The following is an 11,300-nucleotide window of genomic DNA, read 5'->3' as shown; positions in this document are numbered from 1 at the left end:
GTCGAAAATGCTTATGTGAATTTTTTCTTAAAACACACATGCAAACTCGTCATGATAGAATATTTTTGTTAGAATAGTGTTCTTAAAAAAGACTACAGACAATGTAACTAAAATAGTTAATAATATTAACTATTTAGACTAATTAATGACATTATAAAAATAGAATGACTAAATTATGTCAAATTTTAAAGTATATGGATTTAATCCAAGTTTTAGCATAGCATAGGGGCCAAAATTAAAAATTATCATTGTCTTGTAATGTGAAAAAAAAAGAAGAAAAGAAGCAAGGCAAACTCAAAAGATGTGTTTGTACCTAAGACCCTTAAAGTATTCAAATTATACATAATCATGTATTATTTTAATCGAAATTTTAACTATATTAACTGTTTAGACTAACTAATAATATTATAAAAATTATAGGACTGAATTATGGTAGGAATTAAAGTATAATGATTAAATTTCAAAATTAAATATAATAAAAAACTAAAATCAAACTATTTTATAAAATGAAAAATAAAAGAGCATGGGTGTAGGATCATTTTATATATATAGTTATATTGAAATTTCATTTAGAATCTCATTCCATTCCATTGACTTAGACAAATTTATAGATAATTAAAGGAAGCGAATAATTGTTATTTAATGCTAAACAGCGAAAAATAGTTATCGTGATTTTGATGTATATTATTTTAATTGCATATTTAGTATCTTCTTAAATATGAAAAGAGTTATCATAAGAAGTAAACTCCAAACCCTGAATAAAATAAATTAGCCTAATAATATATTTAGTAAGAAAATGTATTCATAATGATGTATATAAAACATCATCGATAGAGGCATATACATCACCATATAAACAGTGGCGGGCCCTTGTTATTTATAATTTATAAAATTTTAAATTAGTAATGGTATAATTATATTTTTGTCTTTCAAAATGATAAAAATTAATTTAACTTTTTAAAATTATAAAATATAAATTATTAAAATGATAAAATTACATTTTAACTATCATAAAAATATAAATTTTAATTTTAACCCCAAAATATTGTTCCTCACTCTGCCACTATGTATAAACATTATCCAATATCATTAAAACATATTAGTATGGAAAGAGCCAAACTAAGTTGTTTGTGAATACTTTTGGGCAGAGTCAAAATTTCAGGTTCAAGCAGCCACAACTTTCAACCCCATGGCCAACAACAACACAAAACATATTTAAGTTATATCATTCCATCCATTAATAATAAAATGATGAGTTAAATAAAACAAGTGGCAATATTCGATTATGTAAATAACATAAATTCTCAACTATGAAATAAAAATTATAAAGATTATAGAGAAATTTGTCTTTTCGTTATTCTTTTATGAAATTTATTTGTTGAACATTTATAATTCTTTTTTTTTTGTATTTAATTGTAAAAGTTGTTTTATTTTTAATTTCAATTGGTTTTTATAAATTATGTTTTGTTTGAATTTTAGGTAATAAATTAATAAATAGTTTAATTCTAAAACAGATAAACATGGAGTTTCTTTTCCAATTAGATACTCACTAATATGGGCACGAGTAGAAAAATCAACCAATATTTGGATCGTAAATGGAAACAATGTTCAATTTTTCGCCGCTAAAGAAATGAATCAAATCATAAATAAGACATTTTTAATTACTTTATATTTATGAACTAGTTTCTTATTTCATGTGTATTAATTCTCAAAAATATACAATCCATTCGATTTATTTTAAATTTTTAAAAATAATATATTTTCACAAATAATATGAAATAATATAGTATATTGTTCAATCCACAAGTTGGGTGAATCAATGAAATCTTCTTGATAAATTTTCATAATGTTCTTGTTCATTTCAAGCTTTTTAACAATTTTTTTCATTAATTTTAAGTTGCTTGTATATAATGTCCCGTATATCTCAACCTAGTCCTGTAGTTAGTCGATCACTCTCTCATTGAATTCATTATTCAAATCCCCGTCCATGACCTTAATCTAAAAAATTAGAGAATAAATAATATTAAAATTAATTAGGTAAAATAGAGTTAAAAGGTATAAAGTAAAATAAGATTTGAATCGGATCAATATCATGAACAATAATATTTAATTAGGTTATTATAATTGTTTATTATGCGTTTCATCATCTCTACACAAATCCTATTTATAAGCCTTTATACATGCATAAAATGGAAGCGGAGTGAATCGAATACTTATTTTTGTTTGATATAAATTATTTCTTAATTGTTGTGGTTTTATTTCCGTAAATTTTACCTTAATTTTCATAGTCGATATTAAGGATTTTGTATTACCTTTTCACATTTGCATTTAAAAGTAATTATTTTTTAGGGTAATAGATATGTATTTTAATGTATTTATTATTGTATATGACATTAATTTATTTTAAAAATATTTGACTGTTTTCAAATACAAAGATAGCAGCAATTAAGGTTTAATATGAAAAGAATTGTTCACACTATAAGTAGTAATAAATATATTCCCTATCTATTATTATGGTAATTAATCGACTTAGTTATAAATTGTGTTAGTAGTAAATTGCAAATCAAATTAGAGTATAATGCAAATACAAAAAATTATTGAGGAGTTATTAAGAATGCTTAATAATTTGAAATTTATAATTAATGTAATAAAACATCATTATTACTGATGACAGAAAAAAACAATATTTAAAACTTAATTTTAAAATCAACATCCACTTTAAGTATAAAAATAAAACTTGATTCAATGTTTTTATATATATGCTTAATTTCGTTTCTTCTTTTATATAATATATATGATATGATAAGCTTGTTTAAGGTTAATTTAAAACATGTTTTTAAACCTTGTTTAAAACTTATTTATTGATAGATTATTATATAATTAATAATATTTATGTTTTATTTTTTTATCTAAAATTTTGTTTGTATGTGATTTTTTTGTTTGAGTTTATTTATTTATTCTATGGAAAACAATTTGTTTATTGTTGGTTGACACGAATATATTTAATTATATGTTTATAAATATATTTATTTAATATTTATAAATTAATTTAAATAAACAAACGCGTAAATATGTATTTTAAAATTAATAAATATGTATAAATTAAAAAATGAGCATTAAATAAAAATCTATTCCTTCAAACTCAAATAAACAATGGTGTGACATCCTTAAATTTCATCCTGTTTGACTTCATTAAACAATATATTTGTTTATTTGATATCTCAACAAAAATTATAATGTAGATATGGTGCATCTAATAATGATTTTTTAAATAATTTCATTATACTTATTTTTTAATACAATACCTAGAATTATTTGTAGCACACTCAACTACATGTTTTTCTAACAATAATATTCATACCAATCAAGTTAAAACTCAACCGATATATAGTAATAATGGATTTCTATCCTATGTATTTGGCCTAAAATAAACATCTGTCGTATTTGTAGATACCTCAGCAGTGGATAAATCTTAAAATACTTGTATTGTCCCTATTTCCTAATTCTAATAATTCTGCACAATAAATTATATATGGTAAGGCCTCTTTCCACCGTTGCTTCCTTCAGACCATCCATCCCACATTGACTTTATAGCTTTATAATATTTTACAACACCTTTCTATATTTAAGAATTTAGGTTATATGTCTTTCATATTTTAAATTTTGAATTTAATTATTAACACTATTAATTATATTCTAAAAAATTATAATGTAATAAATTTAAATTAAACAAAATAATTTTATTGGTGTTAACAATTAAATTTTTATTTTTAAATTTAAAAATAAAATGACTAGATTCTTTAAAATAAAAATAAGAGGATTAAATTTTAAACATATGAAAAGTACAAGAACTTGAAGTATATTTTAATATTTTAGAAGATATTTTTACATAAAAAGTTGGGATATTGAAAAAAAAGTTGGATGGTGATGGTATATTTAGTTTTTAATCATTATAATATTGAAAAAAAAATCTTGAACTATATTATCTAAGTGTTAAATAGTAGCTTTAATTTATTCCAAACAAGAAATAGAATACTAGATTGCGGGCACCCACAATATGGGTGAAAAACAAATTTATATAACAATTATATTTTAAAAGATTGATATAACTAATAAATTAAGCTTTGTTCTGATGGTATATTTATTATTTTGTGCGTGTATTTTCTATTTTTCTATTTGAAAGATACACAAAGTAAAAACCCTCATAATAATATTTTTTTTGAAAGTATTCAAAATAATATAATTTACTTTGTAAAATAAGAGTATTTTATTATTACTCAAGTGACTCGTGGTATCAAGTTAGTTAAATACTTAATGTATAAATAAAACATGACCGGTTATATAACGTTATCGATCTTTGATATTTTGGTTACTCCTCCGCTAAATTAGTAATGGATTGCTGATGTGGTCTTTTTATTGACATAATAATAAATTTGGCTCTCCAATATTTGTATATTCTTTCAAATTAGTCATAGTTTTTAAAATTTAGAAAATTGATAAAAATAAAAATATTTAAAACTTCCTTTTCGATAAAAATACATAAATTATGCTGTAAGAATTTTAACCACAATAAAATATTAACATGCGGTAGGGGTTTATTTTAATTTTTAGATTTGTGATTAAATTAATAGGATATATAAAGTTAAAATTAAATTTTCTAGAATTAAAATAAAATATATAAATATTGGAAGGTAAAATTTGTTATTATCTTTTAATTATTTAAGATTTAAGGATTATTATCAAATACATTATAAGCGAAAATATAAAATTTCATACTTGACGTGTGTTTATGAAGATATATTTAAAATTATAAAAAATAAATATATAAATATAGGTAACGTTTTTACCAAATAATAATCATTTTAAGAAACACCCATGTTAGACTTCAAAAATAAATGTGCGGAATTTGTCTTTTATACATCGATGAATGTTTTTAATCTATATTATTACTTAAATAAATGAGTATTTAATAGTTTATTTGGTCATTCAATTTTATAGAATATTTTTAGTCTTTTATTTATTTTTATTGAATTTGCATTTGTTGTCGAATTATCTTAAAATGGATGAAAATATTTAATGTTTTTTAACATTCTTGACATGGCGAGATATGTGGATTGCCACATGAATGATACATAAACATTTACTTAAAATTTTAAAATATTAAAGAAATATTTTTTATAACTTTTTAAATTTTTATAATTTAAAAATTCATTAAATCTTGATATGTAGTCCACGTGTATGTCATATCACTTAACAAATGTTAACTTTTCATCTATTTTAAAGTGATTTAATAAAAATATAAATTTAAAAATTAAAATAGACGAAAAATTAAACAAAAACTAAAATAATTTAAATGTTCGGAGAGAGGGGAGTTGATAATTACTTTGGTTATAAAATATTACAAAGATGTAAATGTTAAAATCGAGACTTTGGTAATATATATATTGGGAATCCAAGACATGTTAATACTTTAAAAAAAGTATCTGTCGTATTAATTATAGTGTAATTTAAGTATTGGAGTTGGGAATTGGCAGCTCCAACTTTTTTTATGCGTAATACAAGTACGATTAAAAAGTAGTAATTGTTATTAAAAAAGAAGAAGTGCACTTAATTAATCCCCCCAAACGATATGAATTAACTTCAACCTATATAAAGCAGTCTCCCCCCTTTCATTCTTTAACCACAAATCATTTCTCTTGGGTGATGGAAAAGCTACCAACCCAGTTCTTTGTTTGCAGTTTCTTCATTCTTCTTGCCTTGCATCCATTCTCGGTAAGATCTCAAGAAGTCGGTACGTGAGGCAACTTTGGCGTTTCGTTTCTGATTCCCACATTTACATCAGAACCAGACTAAGTTTTCATTTGAACTCTTGTTGTTGTTGCAGAGGATGAAAGTGAGTTTGATTATGGAGCAAATAGTACAAAAGGGCCAGCAAGATGGGGAGAGATTCATGCAGAATGGGGTGCTTGTAGCAATGGGACCATGCAATCTCCCATTGATATGTCCAACGAAAGAGTTAACATTGTTTCCCATTTAGGGAGGCTTAAGAAAAGCTACAAGCCCAGCAATGCCACTTTACGAAACAGGGGCCATGATATGATGGTAAATTGAACTCTCAAAATTTTCAACTACCCCCTTTCTCTTCCCATAGTCGTTGTTTAATCAGATGTTGTTAAAAGGCTATGGTTCTCTTTTCATATATAATCATTGTTAAGTATGATTTGAAAAAAGTTGTATTAGGTGAGATGTTGATGCTTCATGGTGCAAAATCTGCCTATTTTCTCTGTCATTTACAGCTAAAGATCATATTACTAAATTATCAAAGTTTTCCAATGATCTGAACCCAATTTGTGTATGCAGTTGAGATGGGAAGATGAAGCAGGAGCTATAGAGATAAAGGGTACAGAGTATGTACTGCACCAGTGCCATTGGCACTCACCTTCCGAGCACACTATCAACGGAAGGAGGTAATAATACAGACGAGGATTAAGTTACGCTTTTTTTGGGGCGGATGTACATTAAGCTAAGAACATAATCATGCATGTTGTGCATCGATCCCATATCCATAATGAGAAAACTGTATTTTGTCTTAATAATATATGATATAGGCATCTATTATAATTTTTTCAGGTATGATTTAGAGCTACACATGGTTCATGAAAGTGCAGATGGCAAGGTTGCTGTAATAGGTATCATGTACAAGATTGGAAGACAAGATTCTTTCCTGTCACTAGTAAGTTGAAACGAAAAGGAGTTTGGGTGCTTTGATATCTGAACTTCTTTTTTCCTAATTTAATCTAATACTGTAAGACTAATTGCTTATGGACTTGTGGATTACCAGTTGATGGATCATTTAGAAGCCATTACTGATATCACAGACAGAGAGAGAGCGGTGGGGGTGATCGATCCAAGGCACATTAAATTTGGCAGTAGAAAATATTACAGATACATCGGCTCTCTTACAATTCCTCCTTGTACTGAAAACGTGGTGTGGAGCATTGTCAGAAAGGTTTGTTCGATTAACCTGCTCTCTACGTGATCTTTCTTAATTTAAATATGAAGTGTGTAGCTATACGTTATAACTTGGCTAATGCTCATTAATTAACCATCCGTTATCAGGTGAGGACTGTAACCAGGGAGCAAGTGAGATTTCTTCGTGTGGCTGTTCATGATGTGAGTTTATTTCCATTCAATCTACTTGAATTTCCCAGATAAATTGTCAGAACAAATTTATATGATCTGCATCAATAATATTTATGGAGAAGCCGGTTCTGATGTATTCAATCTTGGTTTTGCAGGAGTGGGATAGTAATGCAAGACCGCTTCAATCAATAAATAAGCGATCAATTCAACTCTTTAGACCAGACGATAAGGTTGAGAATTAGAAGATCAATCTTATATTAAACAAACATATGTGCATGTCACGGTTTGAGGATTTGAGGAACTATGCAGATTATATGTTTAGGGGTAAATAATCTGAGTTTCCCAACTCTTTTTTTAAAAGATTTTTATTTCTTCTTTATTTATTGTTTTCTGTATTTCTTCTTATTGTAACTTGCAAGGTCATTAATAATAATTTACCGTAATTGTATGTTCACGATAATTCTTCTTCCATGACTCTACATCTACAAGATATATGCTTCCTGCTGAGGACAGTAACCAAGTTCAAAAGTACAAAATGTTGAAATAATTTTAGGAATACATATACATGTATATATATAAGATTTCTAGATGTAAATGTAATAAAAGAATCTTAGCTAAAATAGAAAGATGCTCAACATTTCAGGAATTCATTCGCCAATTAAGCTTTCTGGGGGAAATTTTTAATTATCCCATATACAAGCTACCATCAAGAAGACTAGTCAAAATTAAATTCCTGGTAGAAAATATAATATTTCTGATGTTTTCTACCATATTTGCTTACAAATTATTACACCATTCTTCCAAGAACTTTGAGGATATCATCCATGGATGGCCTTCTGAGAGGGTCATCCTCTATGCAAGCCTTGGCTAAAATTGCTAAACATAAAGCTTCAGCTATCAGATATTCATTTTTCAGACATGGATCGATGAAACTCCTCAATTGCTCAAAACAACCTCCTTCATTGGCTCCCCCTCCCAAAAATCGAATTGAATCTTTAAGGAAAGTTCCTTGAGCGGCCTCTTTCCCTGAGATGAGCTCAAGCAAAACAACCCCAAATGCAAAAACATCCACTTTCACTGATGCCGCTTCATTCATGGGATTCTGTGGTGCAACCAACCCATTGACAGTAAAAACCTTGTCATTCATTGTCGATGCGCTGATAGCAAGAGTCGATCCGATATTTGCTAGCTTTGCCCTCCATTTCGATGTCACGTAAATATTCCTGCTATTTACACTCATATGAGCGTACGAAGGGAAAATACAATAATGTAAGTAATGCAAAATGGTTGCTACATCAAAAGCTATTTGAGTCCTTCGATGCCAGCTGAGACGATTAGCCTGATTCGACAAACAGTTCTTTAAGCAGCCATTGGTAGGGAGTTCAAAAATCAGATATGACCAGGCAAAGTCATTTTCACCATAACAAACACCATGGAGGCTCACAATATTAACGTGATTTATCTTAGAATGCATATCTATAACCTGGCGGGTGTCTTCAAATCTCATCTGCTTGATCATTACACTTTCATTGTCAATCAATCCCTTGTAGACTTGCTCTCCAATCTTATTGGTATCTTCATTGAAGTCATTTGTAGCTCTTTTTATATCTTCTATGCCATAGTTGTACAAAGAAAATTTAATCCCGGCTAGAAGATCAGGTGATAAACAAGAATTTGTAGAGCTTCTACCAGTTTGTCCGGATCGAGGAGAGCTTCGGGCTGTTGAGCAAGAGAGTACAGAGTTTCTATCTGTAAAAGACTGTAGTCTCTCTCCCTTCCATTTCTTTACGGCCTTCACATAAAACCCACAAGCAAGCAATGCTACAACAATCAGGAAAAACCCAACAACTGATCCTGCAATATACAATTTCCTCAATTTTGTATTCTTTGTTTTTTCAACTGTGATGGTGGGAAGAAAACCTGGAGTTGGAGGTGGAGAATCTGGTACGTTGAGGTTTATTACAGGATCTGATTTCAAAGGAACTAAAACAGTTGTGTTGGGATAAACAGTCGACTTGGGTTCCAAATGGTTAGCCGCCAATAAATCTTCAGGAGCGATGCTAAACTTCATGCTTAATGGGGTTATTCCATCTCCTTCCAGGATAGGGTATGTTACAAGATATTTCACTCCATTAAAACGAGCAAAACCACCAGGACAGGCACATCTCAAAGGAACATCAAGCTTAACACCAGTCTCAACATCAGTCCCTTGAGATGGGTTTTCCTGGAGCAGCGTTAAGGATTTCAATAACCCTTCGAACACTCCACAAGCAATCTCTGGAAATGATGTTCTTTCAGAGACTCTGTAGCTTAAACTAGCCTGAAAGTATTCTCCAGAACACGAACAGTTTATAGGGACAAGAACTTCTCTACCTCGTTTCAGAGTTTCTAAAGGTGAAGCTATGTTGTTCAAGTCTAGCAACTCGTCAGATTCGACCTGAAACAAGGCAGAGATATTCAGCAGGTTCTGGTGTCCGAAATGTTGGTTGGCTCTGTAAACTAAGAATGTTCTGCATGGCTGTTGGGCAGAATCGCAGGTGTACCTTGAACCTTGATTACTGGTATCGGAAGAACAACCAGATGGGTCATAAAACTGTTGAGCAGAGCTTGAACTGACAGCAACCCAGATGAGAAACAAGGCATAAATCATTCTTGCGGGTAAAAAATATGTGACATTTCAAAGCAACAAGGAAAACCAGACCTAACCTCAATATACTCGAAAAAAGACACTTCAAATGATTGAAGCAAAAAACAATGGTGATGAAGGAATAGTTACTTTATTTTATCGCGTGGGGTGTTGTCAAAATCAATGGTTTTACAAAAAACCAAACTTAAAAAGAAAAACCCAGTGACCAAATTTGGAATCAGAATCAACTGCCGGCCTAAGAACTAGTGGCCAACTGGATGTTCATTGAAAAATATGATTCAATAACAAATTTTGGAACTTTTCTTCTTGTCATTCATTGATCATCCATCCAAATTTGTTTTTCTTTAGGAAAAAGCTCAGCCGCTTTGCTTTTTAGGTAGATCATTATTTTCACCGACCTGCAGTTAATTCCTCATCTTCAATATTTTGACTCAAAAGTATACAAAGGGTTTGACCAGTTTCTAAAACATGTTCAAAATATCTTAGAAATTTTTTTTTTAAAGTTACAACAGCTTTTTAAGTATATATTATTGGGATAATATCAAATTTGGTGTTTGTATTTTCATAAAATATTTAATGTGATATTTGTATCTAATGTGGCATTTAAATTATCAATATATGTTTTTATTATGGTACATGTACTTTCATAAGATATCCGATTTAATATTGTACTTTGAAAATATCCAATATAATACCTAAATCATCAATATATATTTTATTATGATACCTATATTGCAATAAACAACAAAAGTATACAAGTTAAATTTTATTCCAAAAACAATTGAAAGAAATTATAAAACTCAAACAAACAATTGATGGTCTTTTCTCTTAAATGGTTGAGGTAACATCTTGAAATATGAAGCCAATTTTGAGATTAATTTGAGCACCATTTTCATTGGTTTTTCAGACTCGTATATTCTTTTGCTTTTTCTTGCAAAAATAATTGCTTTTCCTTAGATTTTGGGTTTTACGGGAAAGTAATGGAGACGTGGTAAAATGTAAAATGTAATCTCATTTATTGTAAAATGATGATTTAATTATTCCATGTTTTTATTCAAATATTCTATATTTTTTTATATATCTTTAAAGTACTAACGAGTATATAACTTTAACAACTTTCAAGATTAACATAATAATTACTTTAACCTCAATAGTTACATAATGCGCCAATTTAATATTGATTCCAAAACAATTAATTCTCTACATTTACACATTATGTAAGTTTGTCTTCTTTTTTTTCTTTTGCAGTGTTAAACTTTTTTATGACATTAAGGGTTAATTTTAAAGAATGAGAAAATAGGAAAATTATTATATTAGATTTTTGGTGTTTCTATTTTTGTGTATATCTGATTAAATTTAGTAGATAAATTTATTTTTAAAAATTTTAGGTGAAAAAGTTACAGGAAAAATAAAATAAAAAATAGTTTACACTATGTGTAAATATTGGGGTTAAATTTTTAGAATTAAGACTAAATTGACACAAATGTATACGTGTTTAGACGTAAAATTA

At 28.2% G+C, this 11,300-nt stretch overlaps 2 protein-coding genes across 2 annotated transcripts; one reads left to right on the top strand and one right to left on the bottom strand.

Moving 5' to 3' along the window:
- Positions 1 to 5,637: 5,637 nt before the first annotated feature.
- On the top strand, positions 5,638 to 7,603 carry LOC105771204 (alpha carbonic anhydrase 7). The gene is made up of 7 exons (XM_012592617.2): positions 5,638 to 5,791; positions 5,885 to 6,102; positions 6,361 to 6,467; positions 6,631 to 6,733; positions 6,842 to 7,009; positions 7,120 to 7,173; positions 7,299 to 7,603. The coding sequence occupies exons 1-7, from the start codon at positions 5,704 to 5,706 to the stop codon at positions 7,383 to 7,385; spliced, it is 825 nt and encodes a 274-aa protein (XP_012448071.1). The 5' UTR covers positions 5,638 to 5,703; the 3' UTR covers positions 7,386 to 7,603.
- Positions 7,604 to 7,758: 155 nt separating this feature from the next.
- On the bottom strand, positions 7,759 to 10,097 carry LOC105771203 (lysM domain receptor-like kinase 4). Its single transcript, XM_012592613.2, has one exon. The coding sequence runs from the start codon at positions 9,791 to 9,793 to the stop codon at positions 7,931 to 7,933; it is 1,863 nt and encodes a 620-aa protein (XP_012448067.1). The 5' UTR covers positions 9,794 to 10,097; the 3' UTR covers positions 7,759 to 7,930.
- Positions 10,098 to 11,300: the final 1,203 nt, after the last annotated feature.

The sequence above is a fragment of the Gossypium raimondii genome, chromosome 5, assembly GCF_025698545.1.
Source record: "Gossypium raimondii isolate GPD5lz chromosome 5, ASM2569854v1, whole genome shotgun sequence".
In the NCBI taxonomy this organism is placed as follows: domain Eukaryota; kingdom Viridiplantae; phylum Streptophyta; class Magnoliopsida; order Malvales; family Malvaceae; genus Gossypium; species Gossypium raimondii.
Note: the sequence above shows the minus strand (reverse complement) of the source record. Positions and strands in the feature narration are given on the sequence as shown.